We start from the raw sequence: 17547 nt of genomic DNA on the forward strand, positions 1-17547 counted from the left end.
ATCCAATTTTGAAGTATGTTGTGTAGTAGTAGTAGTAGTATTAAGTAGTACGTAGTTGATATATTAAATCTATCTAATCTATCTATCTTTATCTTATTTGAATGAATGTTCAAGAGGTTGAGGTCGTAGGTGATGTCGTGACGATCAATATGATACCAATAGGGAGGAGATGTTGCATATTGAAGAGATGACTATCAGACTAGACTAGACTCCTCTCTTTGAACAACATGTTGTGATAATGAGAATAGACATCGTCTAAAATGACAAAGAGTGTTGAGGGATACCTCGCAAACGTCACGGTTGATTATTAATAATAGAATAAAAATGTGGAAAGGTTTGGTTTTGTGCTCGCCATGCCCCTTCCCAAATCGTAAAAAATTCGTCTCAAATGACGCCTGGTCAACCTGCAGCGTTTAATGTTTCCATTTTCGGACACAATCATAATCATCATGATCGTCAGCTCATCACAACTATTCTTATTCTTGGTTTTGTGATGATGATGTGTTCGTGAGTAAGAGTAGATAAAAAATAAAATAACAAAAAAAAGACTTGAGGGCTTAAGTTAACAAATATAAATACCCACTCTCATCTGATGAAAGAGAAATCAACCAATAAAAAATAAGATTCACACACACAAACCATCTTTTATCCAATACCATTAAATTATTTATTATACGCACCCCACACACATAACACACGATCATCATTATTTCATAATATCATAATAATAATTATTTTTCATTAAAAATTACTACTACTCCTTCCTGTTCAACTCTCCTCCATTTACCAAATACACATAAATAATAATAATAATTAATTATCTTTTTTTTTATAATATACAAATAATATTTTAATTTTAAAAATGATGGAATCACAACAACAACAACAACACTTTTCGTCAAGACACCATGCTGAATACCAAAAGCTTAACATTCAAGGTGAAGAAGATCAATCATTGTTGGATACTGATCAACAACATGCCGAGAAGAAAGCTAGAAATGAAAAGTTTTGGAAGGTCTATTCCTACTCGTACTATGCCATGTTGACCATTGCCACCGGTGGTTTGGCATTACCATTGATTATCTATGACGCCAAAGTAACCAAACAATTGGACAAGAAAAAGAAACTTGAAAATGGTTCATTTGGAAATTAATCATCATCATCACAACATATTTAATACTCATCCTATATAACTTATATACACCTATATATTCTAAAAAAAACAAGAGAGAAATTACTTTACTTCTTTTTTCTTTTAGAAATATATATTTTTCCCTTCCACTACTAATATTGATGTAAATATGTATGTATCTAGATTAATCATAGTTTATAATGTAATGTTCTCTTTTTCTAATCATAATTCCTTATTCCCTCATTTAGATTTAAATTGAATGAAAAGTCAACAAAGACAGAGGCAACAAAAAACCAACAACGCGTTTGAAAGTTGTTTGGCACAGACAAAAAAATTTGCGAGGAAAAAAATAAATAAAAAACATTTTTTTCAAAACTCCACCATATTAATTTTTTTGCTGTTATTTTTTAGTTTTAAAGTCATAATAAAGGTCAATTTCTACATTCTCTTATGATACATAATAGCAGGTCAAACAACAAAGAGTAAACAAAATTCACTAGTATTCATATACAGTATCAACAATAACACATCATATTATAAATAGATAAATCAAGAGACAGAGATAAACGATAAAGTAGAGTTTGATTATAATAGTTGTTTTATATTTAAAAACAAAGTTAACAACGTAGTATTGTGGAGATAAAACACAAAGTTATAGTATTCTCGTTAGTCTAATGGTACAGCTTTCGAAGCTGGAGGGAGAGTGTGTCCCTTTAGCAAACAATCCTTATGAGGGTAATTATAGCAAACAAACAAAGATAAAATAGATAAAATAGACACAGGATAACTAATCACAGATCATATACATATAATACTATAATAAATATATATAGATATGAACTTTAACGATTGCGAACTATTACCTACAAACCTTTCAATACTTATCGACGCAATCTCTACACAACAAGACAGAATGGATCATACTAGTAATAACAACAACAATAATAATAATAATAACGACGATAATAATAATAATAATAACGGAAACAATACAAATCGTGAAAACAATAGCAACAACAATAATAATAATAATAATAACAAGGACAAGAAGGATACAGAGAACAACAATCTAGAAAATACTAGTAATAATAATAATAATAATAGTAATACCGTTCCACTCAATATAGCATTGACTCAATTCGATATAAATAATAATAATAGCATTTTACATTTGGAGAGTAAGTTACTAGTGTAAAAAGAGAAGAGAAGAGAAAAGAATAGAGTACTAATCTATTATAATCATTTAATTATTTATTATATTTATCCTTTTTAGATAAAAAACATCACAATCATCATAATCATCATCATCTTCATCACCTACACCCAAATAATAATTCATTAAAAGATTATGAGATATCAAAGTTACCATTGAGAAAGAGACATTTGGTACCAGACAGTGCATATTATAATATTCACCAATGTCTTGCATCTCCTCAATCACCTCCAACACCCAAACAGTCACCATCTCTATTCAGCTCAAATTCTTCACTTAAACTAGAGGTTTCAGATAATTATTCTGAACAACGTGTTCCTTCACCAAACAGAAGCAATTCATCTTCTGCTCCTGTTCAAAAATCTACAACAGAAGAAGATGATGTTGATGTTGGAGGAATTGATGAAGAACAATCATCTACAAATAATAATAACAACAATGATATAAATAATAATATCAATAATACAATAACAACACCAACTGTTGTTTCGAATACTTCCTCTTCCACTTCTACTACTACTACGACAACTATTAGTACTACTCATAATAATAGTCACAAGGTTCATAAACATCATCATCATCATCATCACCATCATCATGATCATGAAAAGAAAGAAAAGGATAAAGAAAGAGAAAAGGAAAAAGAAAGAGATAGTAGAGAAAGAGAAAGGGAAAGAGAAAGAGAAAGTAGAGAAAGAGAAAAGGAGAGAGAAAAAGAAAGAGAAAGAGAAAGTAGAGAAAGAGAAAGAGAAAGAGAAAAAGAAAAAGAAAGAGAAAGTAGAGAGAGAGAAAGTAAAGAAAGAGAAAAGGAGAGAGAAAAGGAAAAAGAAAAAGTTGAAATATACTTTAAAGAGCCTTTAGTTAAAGTAGAAAGTGATCAAGAAGTAGAAATTGATATTATGGATGATGAAGATATCAAACACCCAAAACATCGACATTCAGCAATGAAATTGGAGAAAAAGAGATCCAAGACACACAAAAAGGATCATGGTCACATTGAAAAGAAACAAAAGAGTCACCATACTGATAGTAGTGGAGAAGAAATATTCCACAGTTCAATGGATGAAGCAAGTAGTAGTGAGTCTGACAATGATGATGCCTCAGACTATGACAACAAACTCTATTGTATCTGTAGAAAAAAGTACGACTCTAATTCTTTTATGATTGCATGCGACAAGTGCGATGAATGGTATCATGGAGCATGTGTCAATGTTTCAGAAAAGGATGCAAAAAGAATAGACAAGTATGTTTGTGCAAAATGTTGTCTTAAAAAGGAAAAAGAATTAAAGGCTTCAATATCATCATCCTCCTCTTCAAGTCTACCACCATTGTCAACAATCAACAACAATAATATCAACAATAATATCAAACCAATTCAAATTTTATTAAAAGATTTACCAATTCAACCTCAATCACCAAGATTATCACCAAAATCACCAAAACCCTCTTCACCTGTTTTAGATAGCACATCTAAAGCTGAATTAAATACCACCACTGTTGCTGGTCCAACTGCTAGCACTGCCGCCTCTTTCTCATCAACCACCACCACCACCACAATCATTATGACTTCATCCATTCTCAATTCTAGCAAGTCACCAATAACCAAATCCTCCTCCTCCCCCTCTTCGACACTTAAATGTGCTTACAGTAAATGCAACAATACCGTTACTTTGGGTTCATCCAAGTATTGTAGCAGAGAATGTGGACTTGGAAATGCCAAGGAAGTTCTCAAAAATAATCCATCGGTCCTTCAAAAATCAATCATACAATCACCCAATTCACCACCTTCTACCCAGCCAACACAACCAACAACTCCTTCCAAAATAACTACTCCCTCTATACCAACAGCTCCACCTCCTACTGCTTCTGCCGCGGTTGCCTCTGCAGCTGTTACTCCTCCAACAAATGACAGCACACAGCAACTCTTATCAACCTCTAATGGCGATGATTTTTCAAGACTTCAACACATCACCACCAAGAGGGCCGAGATTGAGCAGAAACTGAAGCGATTGGAAATGAAAAGTACCGAATTTGAGAAAACTGTTCAAATGACAAAGTTTAAGATTCAATCAACCACCTTTTTAAATAATGAAGCATTGTATAATAATAATAATAATAGTAATGATAATAATCAACAACAACAAAACAATCAAAATAATCACAATAGTAATGGAAGTGCTCCTAATACACTGCCTTGTAGTTATCCAAATAAGGAATCTTCTACAGGCATATGTGGAATTTTAAATTGTACAGAACATCAAAATTGGGAAAAACGGGAAAGAGAATCATTTTTAAAGAAACAAAATATTTATGTATGTCATAAAAAAAAAAACAAATACCAAAGATTTATTAATTTATTTATATTTATATTAATATTTCTCTCTCTCTTTTAGACAAAAGCACTTAGGGATATGGCTTTAGAAGAAAAACAAATAAGGCAAAGAATAGCAAGAAGAAACAAGATTGCAAATTTGGCACCAAATTAATTAATTAATATCCTACAACAACGACCCTTTAGCAAACATATTTATATAAATATATAACAAAAACTGTGTGATACTTTTTTAATCAAAAACACAAATCTAAAATATGTTTTATAGTTTTTATTTATTTTTTTTATAAATTAATATTATAAATAATATTGCACTCTGATACCAAGCGATCAACGATTGACTTTTCAGATGGTGCCAAAGTTTGTGACTTTATGGATTTTACAAACTCGACCATTGACTTTTGAACTACTTGTAAAACTGGTAATAATTCCTTTGATTTAAATATTTCAATACAAATACTTGTAATACCAACAATATTCTTTTCTTTTTTCATTATTTCTAAAAAATATAAATGTTAGAAATAAAGAAACAATATATATTATCTTTTTATATTTTTATATTTACCTTTAAGAATTGAAATAATTTCCAATAATAATTTTCCATTTCCATTTAAGTGAATAAATTTCAAACCAAGACCAAAATATTCTGGTTCAGAGTTTATAGTTTGATAAAGATAATGAGAAAGTACCAATGGTAAAGCCTTCTTTTCACTTAGTTCACTTGGTAATTCTTCCCATTCGTCGTTTCTTCTATTGTCAAATGTTGAATAAATGAATTTCAATAAATAATTTAATGATAATAAATTATTTTTAATATTTTCTAATGATGATGTCTAAAAAGAAGAAGAGGAAGAAGAAGAAAGAAGTTAGTAAAATAGTAATAATAATACATAAGATTTCGTCTTTTTGCTTACTAATTGATTTACAAGAGTAGTTGAAATTGGATTTAAAAGATCGATAATGGTTATGGAGGGTCTAAGATTATTTGTATTTCTACAAATTCTTTCCATGATCATTTCCTTTTCTTTTGGTGATTTTTTCAGTGTTGTTGGTTTAATTTCAACAACATCCATTTTGTCTTGTTCCTCTTCATCTTCTTGTGGTTTTTCTTCTTCTTTTTCTTGTTCAGTTGTTGATAAAACAATTGCAATACTAAATGCAAGATAATTACCCAAACCAATTTCATCTCTCTTGCAATGAACAATATCAAATAATATATCTAAAACATCATTTGAAACCTTTTCAGCTAAAATAAAAAAGAAAAAATTAATATCAACCAATCTAATTATAATTGTTTTTAGACTTACATCTACAAATTGCAATTAAAGATCTAATCATTAACATTCCCATTTGATGGAAATAATATAATAAATTGATAGCTTCAATTTGAACATTCTTTGGTAGAGTAACAAATGGTCCAAATATTTGACGTCCTTGAGGGAATTTTTCATTAGGTTTGGTAATTGTGAAAAAGAATGGTACCAATGCTGTTTGAATAGATTCAAATTGTGTCTTTTTTGTTTTATCTTTACCAAATGATGCTAAAATATTTATAATCATCTAAAAAAGAAAAAGAAACAATTAATTAACTTTTTTCTTTTATATTTTTTTTTTCTATTTTTTTCTTTTCTTACTAAACTAGTTGAAGGATCATTATTACCAAGTTTCCATAATAATTTTGGTAAAGAAGCAAGACCCCATTGAACGATATCTTTTAAAACCTTGTCTTTAAAGTGGAGTATTGAATTCATATCGATTAATTGTTTGATAAAGTAGACACAAGACTTTTTACTGGTAGAGTTTGGATGACAAGCTTCATCAAACTTGATAAATGAACCAAGAATACTAGACATTCTATCCTTTGACATGGCTGGAAGTGTCAAAATGACAACCCACAACATCGAAGAAATGTGACTACGAACCAATTGACCTTGTTGCATACGTTTATCTTCGGCAACCAATCCACCTTCCAAAGCATCTTCGATATAATCCAAATAACTGTTGAACCATTCTGGGAGGGGTGGTGGAGGGACACGTGCCGATGATTGGTAGTTTATAAATGCTGGTTGTTTGCTGACAAAATAGGTCATGATTTGGGTGATTGAACTGTTGAGTGAGGCAGACATGATCCATTCACGAGAGTCTGGGTTTGATGGAGACCCAACGACGAATGGGAATCTTGGAACAAAGTACTTTTCAAAGTCACGACGAATATTTGCAATCTCTTTGTGATGTGCCATCAACTTTTCATAGTCTTCCAAACTAGCCAAGAGACGTACAAGAATATTCAAGAGTAATTGTTGGTCTTCCAAGATTGAATAACTGATTGTCATGTTGGTTGGTGCCATTTCTACCCAACAATCTACTAAAACTGGCATGATTACTTGCAACATCAATAATCTCTCTTCAAACGATCTTAGTAATGTTGGTTTAAGTTGTACGATATCTGCAACTTCTGGTAGAGAAGAGGAAGAGTCTGCTTGGGTTGAACCACCATCAGACTTTTGTTGTTGATTAAGATCTTCAGTACCTCTCTTTAACAACTTGATACCACCAGATGATGAGGTAGTTGTGAGGGTGGTGGATACACGACCTTCTGTAATATTGTTTTTGGTAAAGAGATCTGGGATGGAGAGATGTTGAATGTAGGATGAAAAATCGGGTGGGATGGCAACGGCGGTGGTGCCTGGAGTCCATTGTTGGGCACGTGAAGCAGACGATTCGATACGGTTCATAAGGTTGGCATAGGAATGGTCGACTGTTGGCACCAAGAGTTGAATCAACTTGAACATGGAACGAAGAATAAGGAGACGAGAGTTGAGAGCCAGTGTCTTTACAGAGACTGCCTTGTTGGGGGCTTTGTTGGCTTGTAAGAGTGTCATTGTCATTGAATTAGAGATAGTGACACGTTTCAAGAGATCCATATAGTTGGGAAGCATTTGAATGCATTGTTGAGTGATTTGTTGTGGATAGTGGTCCATCAACATTTCAAAGAGATGTAGAGCATCCATACGAATAGTGGTACGAAGATGTGTCATACCTGCACTGATATAAATGGTAAACAATGGGATAAAAGGTGTCATCATGACCGAATCGACCAATGGCAATAAATGAGGGATGAGGTTGTGTACTGCAGTTCTAACGTTTCGGTCGGTATCATTGACCACCTCGACCACACGATTCATAATGGCTGCAGTATGCATCGATACAATCACTGGATGTTGACGAATCAAATCTCTTAAACCTGTCACTGCCTCCTTTCTCACAGTGTCACTGTAATGTTTCATCTTGGTCAACAAATCCTTTAACGTCAAATTACGATGATTTGTTAATTCATTCTCTTTATTATCTCCTAATGATTGTCCTGGTACATGTAATGCTAAAAACAAAAGAATTAAAGAGTTAGAACATACATCTCATCTATCATCTCTTTCTCTATCTCTATCTTTACATACTTTTCGATTTAAAGGTAGTAACTGTTAAATTTGGATTAAGAGGTGGTTTCTTTCCCAACTTTGGTTTCTTTCTTGTGAAATCCAATGATGGTTGACTTGTCTTTCTATTCTTTTGTCCCATTCTCTCTCTCTATATAGATATAAACAGAACTATATATATAGTATAGGGGATAAGATAGTGAGTGAGTGATAAGTCTGTCGGTAATTTCAAAAGGAGAGCAAAATGAGAGAGATAGATCAAATCTTTCGTTCGTTTTTAAAAAATTGTTTTTTTTTTTCATTATTGCTTTGTTTGTCGACTAGGGTCATCATCGTCCTTCTAAAGTACTTTAGATAATATATTATAAATATATCTAACACTATATATAAAGACAATGGCAAAACGTAAAGAAGAAGAAGATACTGTTATGGACAGTGACAACAGTGAACAAGAAACAACAAAGAAGAGTTCAAAGAAGAACAAAGATAAAAAGAAAGATATTAAAAAGAAAAAGGTAGACTCTTCTGAATCAGAACAAGAAGAAGATAGCCAAGATGAAAAGACTAAAAAGAAATCATCATCAAAGAAAGATAATAAGAAGGATAAAAAGAAAGATAGTAAAAAGAAAAAGGTAGAATCTTCTTCTGAATCTGAACAAGAAGAAGAGGAAAGTGAAGACGAAAAGAAGAAGAAATCATCAAAGAAAGATAATAAGAAAAATAAATCATCGTCGTCTGATGAGGAGGAAGAATCGGAACAAGAAAGTAAATCAACAAAGAAACAAAAGACATCTACTACATCTACCTCTACTACATCGACAACCACCTCTTCCAATTCACCTTGGAGTAAAGTTACCAACAATCAACAAACCAAAGCCAATTTTTGTCCAACTTGCAATTCATTGTTGAGTTATGTCAGCGAGTTTGCTACTAGAATCGATTGTCCAACTTGTTCATATACTGCTGATAAATCAAGTAAGTTGGACAACAGACAAACAAACAAATATTCAAATTAATCCGTCAATTCTAATTAATCAAAATTTTATTATCAATTGTAGTTTTAAAAGGACAAAAAACAACATCAGTTAGTAATCTATTTAAGAAACCAAAAGCATTGGATGAAGAAGAAGCTGATCGTGGTGCAGTTGTAAGTATTCCATATATATTGATTGTTTCTGGATTTATTTATGATTATTAATTTGGATTTCTTTTCTGATCTAAAGATTGATGAAAAATGTCCAGAATGTGGTCATGGAAAGATGTACTTTAAGACTGCTCAAACTAGATCTGCTGATGAAGGTCAAACTATTTTCTATGATTGTATGAAGTGCTCGTATGTATCCATAATAATACTATTTATATTTATTACTCCTTTTTCTTTACTAATCACATACATCCATTATTTTAAAAAATAGACATAAATTCTCTACCAACTCTTAAATTCCTTCTTATTCTTTTATAATAATAATAAACTTTAAAAATTAATATTTAATAATATATATAGTATATTATATGCCTAAATAATGTACAAATTGGTTTTATTTTCTTTCTTGTTTTGTTTCTTGTCTTGTTTCTTGTTGTTTTTTCTGTTTTACAAATTATCCACATATATGGATCGTCTACGTCTATTATTATTATTATAGTTAATATAATGAATGATCAGGAATGATTGCACCCAAACGAATAGAAATTAAATGAATGGCAAGACCACTTAAACATGGAATTGTCAAGTTATCGTCAATAAAGGAAGGATTGAGTAATTCAACCAAGGTGGCAGATAGAGCACCCCAAAATGCCAATTGTTCACCAAGGTTTGATCTCCAAAACAAAGCCAAACTAATTAAAAGACATACACCAAACATGGCAAGTGTTCCTTCCAATGATTTTTTTCCAAATATTTTAGTTCTTCCATAACTAATACCAACCAATGCAGCTGTAAAATCACCCAATATAAGGAATAATGTACTTGCAATTGCAATAATTGGACTAAATAAATAAATAAAAATAATAATAATAATATTAGTTTTATAATATTCTTTTTTTTTTGTTTTATATATTTATATTTATATATTTTACCTAAAATAATAAATTGAAATGGTAGTACCCATTAAATAAAAGAGTACACCATTAAATGAATCACGTTCCTTTTCTCTCATGATTCCACTAAAACGATCCACATAAAACTTTTTGACGGCGGGTATATATAATCGCAAACATTCCCAAATGAAAAAGAGTATAGTGATGATACCCATCAGAGTATATGCGAATTGTCTTGTTATAAAAGTAGTATAATTGAGTCCGAGAAGATATATGATGGGGATGATCAATCCACTAAAGTGAAATCCTTTTCTTTTTAGTTCTTTGATGACTTTAGGAATCCTTTTCACACCGACACCCATTGCTCTCAGTAGAGCATACATTGTTTTTCTAGTTGTATTGTTTATAATCACCAATACCAGCATCAATACCATTAAAAATAATCCTAACATTTTCCATGGTAATCCTACACTTTGTGATTCTATTTGTTGTTGTTGTTGTTGTTCATCATATTGATGAATGCTTATTGGTTCTTCCATACTCGTATATGTCTATCTTTTTTACTATATAAGAATACTTTTTTTATATCTATATCTATCTCTTTTGTATCTGTATATGTAAATATATAAAAAGAAATGTACAATAAACTTGAAGTGTTAAATACTAAGTAGCATTGGAATACCAACAACCCCTTTTTATTATTTTTTAATTAAACCTGAGTCATCACCATCTTAAGGTTTTTTTGGGAGTTTTGTCCCGTTTTTCTTTTAATTTACGAGTCTGAAATGCCCACGAATCACTCGACACGATACTAATACTCTTCTTGTTGAAGATATACATATGATAGGTTTTATATATATATAAGATTTTCAAAAAGTTTTACTATTACATCTTATTTATTTTTTAGATTTTGTGGATGGAACAGTTTAAAAAAAAGAAATCGAATAGATATCTATCAATTTATCTGTCTGTGCTTTGAGGTTAGGGTTATAATAAAAGACGGGAACATTAATTAATTATTATTATTATATTTTAAAAATTATATATATTTTTTTTAATTAATTAATAATTTAGGCAGAGGTGGTGGTTGAGGCTTCCTCTTCTTCTGGTTGATCATAAACCAAATCTTGGTCAAATTCGAAATATGATGGATCGAAATGGTTAAGAATGACAAGACCTTCTTCTCCACCAGTTGCAAATCTAAAATAATAATAATAATAATAATAATAATTAGTTAATAATTAATTCTATTGTATTATTGTCTTGATCAAATATATATATATATATAGTTTGTCTTACGTTTTTCCATCTGGAGTAAAAGCTATAGAGTGAACTGGACCAATGTGACCGAGCAAACCGCCCATTTCATCACCAAAGGCAATATGGAAAAATTTGACCTTGAATTGAGTGGAATCGACCAAAGTGGTTGTTACAGAATCGGCAGATTGACCACCACCAAGTACGACATGTGGCTTGAGTGGAGAGATGGCACCAGCATTGACTGGACGACCAGTATCAAAAGTCTTTAATGGTTGGAGTGTTTTAGTATCATATAACTATAAATAAATAAATAAAAGAAAATTGAGAAAAGGGAGTAAATATAAATATAAATGATCGTCAATCTTGTTTCCATTAATGATATATATATTTGACATACTCTAGCAGTACCATCCTTTGAACAAGTCAAAAACATAAGTCTGTGCTTCATCCAAGCAATCTTTGTAACCATCTTGGTATTATCAGTGATGTTCTTGACAGTCTCTTTTTCAATATCGTAGATTCTAACAACACCATCTTCACAAGCAGCAAAGATTTGCTTGTTCAATGGTCCCCATGAAGCTTGAGTAATCTTGCAGTTTGGTGATGGTAAAGTGTAAGCGTATGACACTAAACAAATCAAAATCAATATTAATATCATGCTATATATACTTGTCATCTTTTCTTTGTCAAAGTTTGATTGATTGATTTCATACACTTCTTTACACTTTCTGGGTCGAAATTATATACATGAATAGCAGCTTGAGCACCCATAATTTGATCAGTAACAACGAGGATTTGTCTACCACCTTGAGCAAACTCGATCCAACGAGCTGGAACCTCAAAACTGAGGGTCTCCATCTCTCTACCACTCTTTACTTCCCATACCTTGACCTTTGAATCGGCTGAAGCAGTGATCAAGTATTTGGTATTTTCTATATAGATTTGATGATATATAAACTTGTATTAATTAACTTGTTCTCTCCTGCTGTCTGTCTGTCTCTGTTGAATCAATCACTGTATCTGTATCTCTGTCTATATCTATCTATCTATCTATCTATCTATCTATCTATCTATCTATCTATCTATCTATCTATCTATCTATATTTTGATACTTTACGGCAAACATCTAATGAATATACTACGGCACCGTGTGGATAGGTTCCGACTCTTTCACCAGTTGAAGTGTACCACAATGATACCAACTTATCCTTTCCGGCAACAAATAAAAGGTCACCTTCACGGTTGAATTGAACGTGGGTAATTGGTCTTTCGTGTAAACGAAGATGTAATGGTCTCTATATTATTATTTATAATTGTTGAGTTGAGAAATGTTTAAGATTCGAGTAATAATAGTAGTGATCATATGAATATATAATTGAAGAGATAGATATCGTATTGTAATGAATGATGTATTGTATTAGTTGTATGATCTATCTCTGTTATATATTGTTTTAGAATAATTAATACTAACCATTATATATAATTCAATCTAACTTGATATAAACTATTATAGTCTGCGTCTGACTTTGTATTGAGGTGCTACCTTCAAAAAATAGACAATCGTTTTTTTGGCAAAAAAATTCAAAAAAAATTAACAAATTTGCGATCATCAAACAAAAGCGAAGGATTCCTTAATTGATATGATGGAGAGGGTTGAATTAAATTTCATTTTATTGGATTGATCAACTCTGTTGTAACTCATAGATGGGGTTGAGAAGAATGTAAGTACAAAAGATATTGGTACGTATAGACGAGAAAAAGACACCCAACCCATCGTTGAAAAAGTCGACTACTTGGTTGATTTGTTGTTGTTGTTGCTGTTGGTATTGAAGTGATTGTTTTTGAGACTGTGATAGTGGATGATAATGGAGATGGTGGTGAAGAAGATGACTGTTGGTAGCGGTGGTATTGTTGTTGGTGGTAGGGTCACTGCTGTCGGAGTTGGGGTATGGAGGGGGTGGACTACGAAGGTCACGCGATGACATGGAGAATCCAGACATGACGGTGAGCATGATCGAGTCTTGGGACAACTGGACAATTTGGGCACATCGTTCTCTGGTTCCGGGCAGATGGATGGATGGATGTGACGGGTCGGCGCCATTCGTGTTGCCATTGGCGTTGGTGGTGTTGGCAGACGTGGTGGTTATTTCGCCCATGGAAGAGTGCAGGCTTGTCTCGTTCATGAGGAATGACATGATGGCTGGTGACCCAAAGGGAGAGGATGGGGGTTTGATTTTGGCCGATTTACGGATCAAGTGGTTGGTTGACGGCGAGGGAGAGGGTGACGAGCTGTTGGGAGGGGACTCGATGGTGAGCGTGGAGGTTGGACCCACGCCACCGCCACCGCCATGAACGCCTGGGTTATTGATATTATCGACGATTTGACTAGCCATTAGAATCGAGCTGTTTTTGAGGATAGCATTATTGAGAGTGGTGGCAATACGAGTAAAGTTGTTGGTCCATTCGAGCAATTCACCGGCATCCATTTCACCAACCGATACACCAGCATCGACTTGTTCCTCGAGTGTATTTAATGCGACCAACATCATCTTGAGTATGGGGATAGTATCAACTTTGAACTTGGCCGAAAAGATATCGGTTGCCGAGAGTATCGACAACGAAGTTTGAAGGTGATTGTAACACGATGAAATAATTGATTTTTGTTGTTGTAGTGTTAGCAGCGACCCGTTGATGGGTGGGTGTTCCTGTGGCACCTGTTCCAAATAATTGTCAATATGAGAGAACCTGTTGGCCACCGAAGTGACTATATTCAGAAGACTACAATCCTGGTTTTGCACATCAATTTTAAATGGATTCTCATCGGCACCTCCAAACGAAGAAGAGTTGGTCACTTTTTGCAACTCTTCAAAATCCTCGTACGACTCATTATCAAATAACAGCTTGTCAATATCATCGGCTATTCCATGATACAAATCAACTATTTTATAAAGTGTTGATCCATTATATCCTTTTGATGAATAAAATAATAAATGTCTTATATACTAAATAAATAAAATAGAAAAAGGTTAATATTTCCATTTCCATTTTCTTTTTTTTCTTACTTACCTGAGTTAAATAATGAATTGAAGTTTTATGAATATAAGTTTTATCAAGAATATCATTTGAAGATAGAGTATCTACAAGGTTTTCTTGACAGACTGTTAGGAATTTCCGACGACATCCTTCACTTGTTTCATTTGTCCAATTGATAAAAGAGTTGTATAGACTAGGTAGGATGATGAGGAATACTCCGTATACACCTGTCAGGTCCTTTTCACCTTTTGATGGTTTAGATCTAGTGAATTCATGGAGTGGCAATAGTTTACTGTACAGTTCGAAAATGATAGGACTGTAATATTTTTGATCTTCAATGGTGATGATACATTTCTTGAGTTGTTCCTGCTCTGAAAATCCTTGTAGTGAAAGTTCAATTTGAGTCAGTGCAGTCAATGGTGCTTGTAGGTCATATTTTGGTGGTGACCAATATGACATGGCCAGTTCTTGGATTCTATATACAATGCAGTGCCAGTGGTCTTTTGGTACGGTGTTACTACTCAGCAGATTAATGAGTGTTGCATTTTTGCTGTGTTCAGTGTCTTGCACGTTACTAAGTGATTTGGGACGTATTGGTTGTGGTGTAGATATAGATGAACACAACACTTTTCCAGAATCGGCTGATATAGTTCTCTTTAGATTAGTCGATGACGATGGAGTATTATCATTGTCAATAGGAGGCAAATCCTCTTTTTTACCACCAAAGGTTGAGAGTATGGGAGAGGGTGGTGTAATCAATCTCTCGTTAAATCTTCTCGGACTATTGTTGGCGGATCCCGCCGAATTGGACGAGTTGTACGAAGCAATGGGAGGAAGATATCCAATCGAGTTTGATTTGAGTACTCCTGCCACATTTCCACTACTAATGTTATTGTTGGACGTGTTGTTGGATGGAGTGTTTCCAGTGCTAATTGAATTTTGACTTTGGTTTAGTGGTGAAATATTGACTGCATTGACCGAGGTGGAATTTCCACTTTGACCGCTAATCGATGGACTTGAGCTCACAAATAATTGTGACACTGAATTATTTCGACTGATACATTCCCTCAATATTTTATTGGTTCCATAGAAATCACTTTGTCTCTTGTCTCCTCCACCACCTCCACCACCACCTGCTCCATTTGAACTTTCTAAATTCATTTTTCTTCTATTATAACTCTTTTGTTTAATTTCTTGTAATTCTAATTCATCTTTTTTACTCTCTAAAAGTAAATTTAAAATAAATAAAAGGAATATTTATAAATATTTTTGATATTATATTTTTGATTTTGTTTTGATTTCTTACTTTCATATCTTGTAACAAAGAAATTAACTATAAAAAATAATGGTGTGCCTAAAAAGACTGATACAATGATTACACCTGCTGTTACATTGAATCCTAAATGAGCTCCATATTTTTCTTCAAAATATTCTGTTCCACTTTTTGCTAAAAAATAATTATTATTATTATTAGTCCTGTGAATCAATCAACAACAACTACAACTTTTTAACATACCATTTACAAATTGATTTGATAAAATAGAAAAATATAATAATAATATTATTCCTTTTATGACAGAGGTTGGTTTGGTCATATTTAAATATGAATTTCTAATATAATACAACAACAAATAATACTATTCTTTGTCTCTTTGAATAAATAAATAATAAATAAATATTGAATGATAGGATTGATTGCAATGTAATATGTTTCAAAAGGCGATTACGAAATCCTGTTTGATGATGATGATGATGAATCTTGCTTGCTATGGACTGATGAATCAATAGATAGGTTGATTTGATTGATTTGTGATTAATTTGATAAATTAATGTGAGGAGTGAACCAATGATATATATTTAGCAGTCCTGAATACCAATATTAAATAAAGAAAAAAAAATAATACCTATCCGTCTCTAATAATATCCTATCCCCTAAGTTGATTATAGAAATTAAAAATGGATGATGTTAATAATAATAATAATAAAAAGGATGATGATTATACGGGCTGGTGATGTTGATGGATGGTATTTCAGTCAATCAATCAATCAATCGATCCAACCAATCAGTCCATTAACAACAGGAAATGGAAATAGTAATAAAATATTGGGAGAACATCAACTCACATTGATAAAACAATAAATTAACCCTATTGATCGTCTGTCTGCCTATCTTTAATCAGTCAAGTCAGTCGGTCAATCCTTCTACCACCAACTCTCTCTCGTATGATATATACCAAAAAAAAAAACTTGTATGATGGGGTGTTATGATTTTTTTGTTAAAGTTGGATTGATTGATGTATATGTTATTATATTTGTAGTTGTATGTATATATGTATGTATGTATGAGCTATTTTGTTATTATTTAGTAAATAAAATCTAGTACTAGTACTTGAAGATAAATTTGATGATCATTCATTTACAATCACCAACAAATTATTATTATTTGTTATTCTGTTGGTTGTTGATTATTATTATTTTGTAGTGATCATTAATGACTAACACTAACAAAAAAAAAAAAAGATTAAGATAGTGTGCACACGATAATATTAATTCCACATCTTGGCAAGATTTAATCAAACACATGTTGTGTTGTTGTTGTTTTGTTGGTTGGTGGGTGGGTGGGTGTTGCCAATGTGTGGGTGAATGGAGGGGGGATAGGGTTGGAGGTGGTTGTAGTGATCGCTTTACCTCCTCACATGAGGAGTCTGACTGATCATTGAATGACTAGTGTTTTGAACTTAACTTAACTTACTCCTCCACTCACTGAAATATTGGGGAATCGACATAGCGATTCTTATATATTTTGTTACCATCAAGCATGCATTGTTGCAGAGAGAGACGATGATGATGATTATGATGACCGAGACAACGACATTGTTGGTTGTGTATTATTATTATTCCAGATCTGGGTATAAATGAATTAATAAAACACAACAATGATCATCATTGGTGGGGGTGGATTGATTGACCTCCCTCAAAAAAAAACAAGCAAACAAAAAAAAAAAAGTGCCACTACTTTGGTTGGTTTTGTTGTTTGTTGGAGATGGACCTAACGTTGTATGTTACAATTGTCAATCTATTCTCCCAATATATATATAATTAATTA

The 17547-nt window shown here is 32.4% G+C and overlaps 6 protein-coding genes across 6 annotated transcripts; 2 read left to right on the forward strand and 4 right to left on the reverse strand.

Annotated features, from left to right (window-relative positions):
* Positions 1–862: 862 nt before the first annotated feature.
* DFA_00926 (PHD Zn finger-containing protein) lies at positions 863–4831 on the forward strand (the record flags this gene model as incomplete). The annotated part of the gene is made up of 7 exons (XM_004358846.1): positions 863–1096; positions 1260–1303; positions 1552–1614; positions 1803–1867; positions 1966–2310; positions 2406–4657; positions 4739–4831. The coding sequence occupies 7 exons, from the start codon at positions 863–865 to the stop codon at positions 4829–4831; spliced, it is 3096 nt and encodes a 1031-aa protein (XP_004358903.1).
* Positions 4832–4961: 130 nt separating this feature from the next.
* Positions 4962–8253, reverse strand: DFA_00927 (uncharacterized protein; the record flags this gene model as incomplete). Its single annotated transcript, XM_004358847.1, has 6 exons — positions 4962–5176; positions 5243–5510; positions 5592–5923; positions 5985–6237; positions 6312–8056; positions 8133–8253. The coding sequence occupies 6 exons, from the start codon at positions 8251–8253 to the stop codon at positions 4962–4964; spliced, it is 2934 nt and encodes a 977-aa protein (XP_004358904.1).
* A 253-nt stretch (positions 8254–8506) lies between these two features.
* Positions 8507–9631, forward strand: rpa12 (RNA polymerase I subunit; the record flags this gene model as incomplete). The annotated part of the gene is made up of 4 exons (XM_004358848.1): positions 8507–9086; positions 9170–9258; positions 9335–9444; positions 9616–9631. 4 exons carry the CDS (start codon positions 8507–8509, stop codon positions 9629–9631), a joined length of 795 nt encoding a protein of 264 aa, XP_004358905.1.
* Positions 9632–9754: 123 nt separating this feature from the next.
* Positions 9755–10687, reverse strand: DFA_00929 (uncharacterized protein; the record flags this gene model as incomplete). Its single annotated transcript, XM_004358849.1, has 2 exons — positions 9755–10097; positions 10188–10687. 2 exons carry the CDS (start codon positions 10685–10687, stop codon positions 9755–9757), a joined length of 843 nt encoding a protein of 280 aa, XP_004358906.1.
* Positions 10688–11218: 531 nt separating this feature from the next.
* eIF3s2 (WD40 repeat-containing protein) lies at positions 11219–12882 on the reverse strand (the record flags this gene model as incomplete). The annotated part of the gene is made up of 7 exons (XM_004358850.1): positions 11219–11348; positions 11448–11704; positions 11806–12035; positions 12122–12340; positions 12381–12450; positions 12521–12703; positions 12880–12882. The coding sequence occupies 7 exons, from the start codon at positions 12880–12882 to the stop codon at positions 11219–11221; spliced, it is 1092 nt and encodes a 363-aa protein (XP_004358907.1).
* A 208-nt stretch (positions 12883–13090) lies between these two features.
* Positions 13091–16036, reverse strand: DFA_00931 (uncharacterized protein; the record flags this gene model as incomplete). Its single annotated transcript, XM_004358851.1, has 4 exons — positions 13091–14410; positions 14475–15664; positions 15748–15888; positions 15958–16036. The coding sequence occupies 4 exons, from the start codon at positions 16034–16036 to the stop codon at positions 13091–13093; spliced, it is 2730 nt and encodes a 909-aa protein (XP_004358908.1).
* Between the last annotated feature and the right edge of the window lie 1511 nt (positions 16037–17547).

This window comes from Cavenderia fasciculata (assembly GCF_000203815.1).
Source record: "Cavenderia fasciculata unplaced genomic scaffold Scf_Dfasci-F-a-25c12.r2-5, whole genome shotgun sequence".
Taxonomy (NCBI): Eukaryota; Evosea; class Eumycetozoa; order Acytosteliales; family Cavenderiaceae; genus Cavenderia; species Cavenderia fasciculata.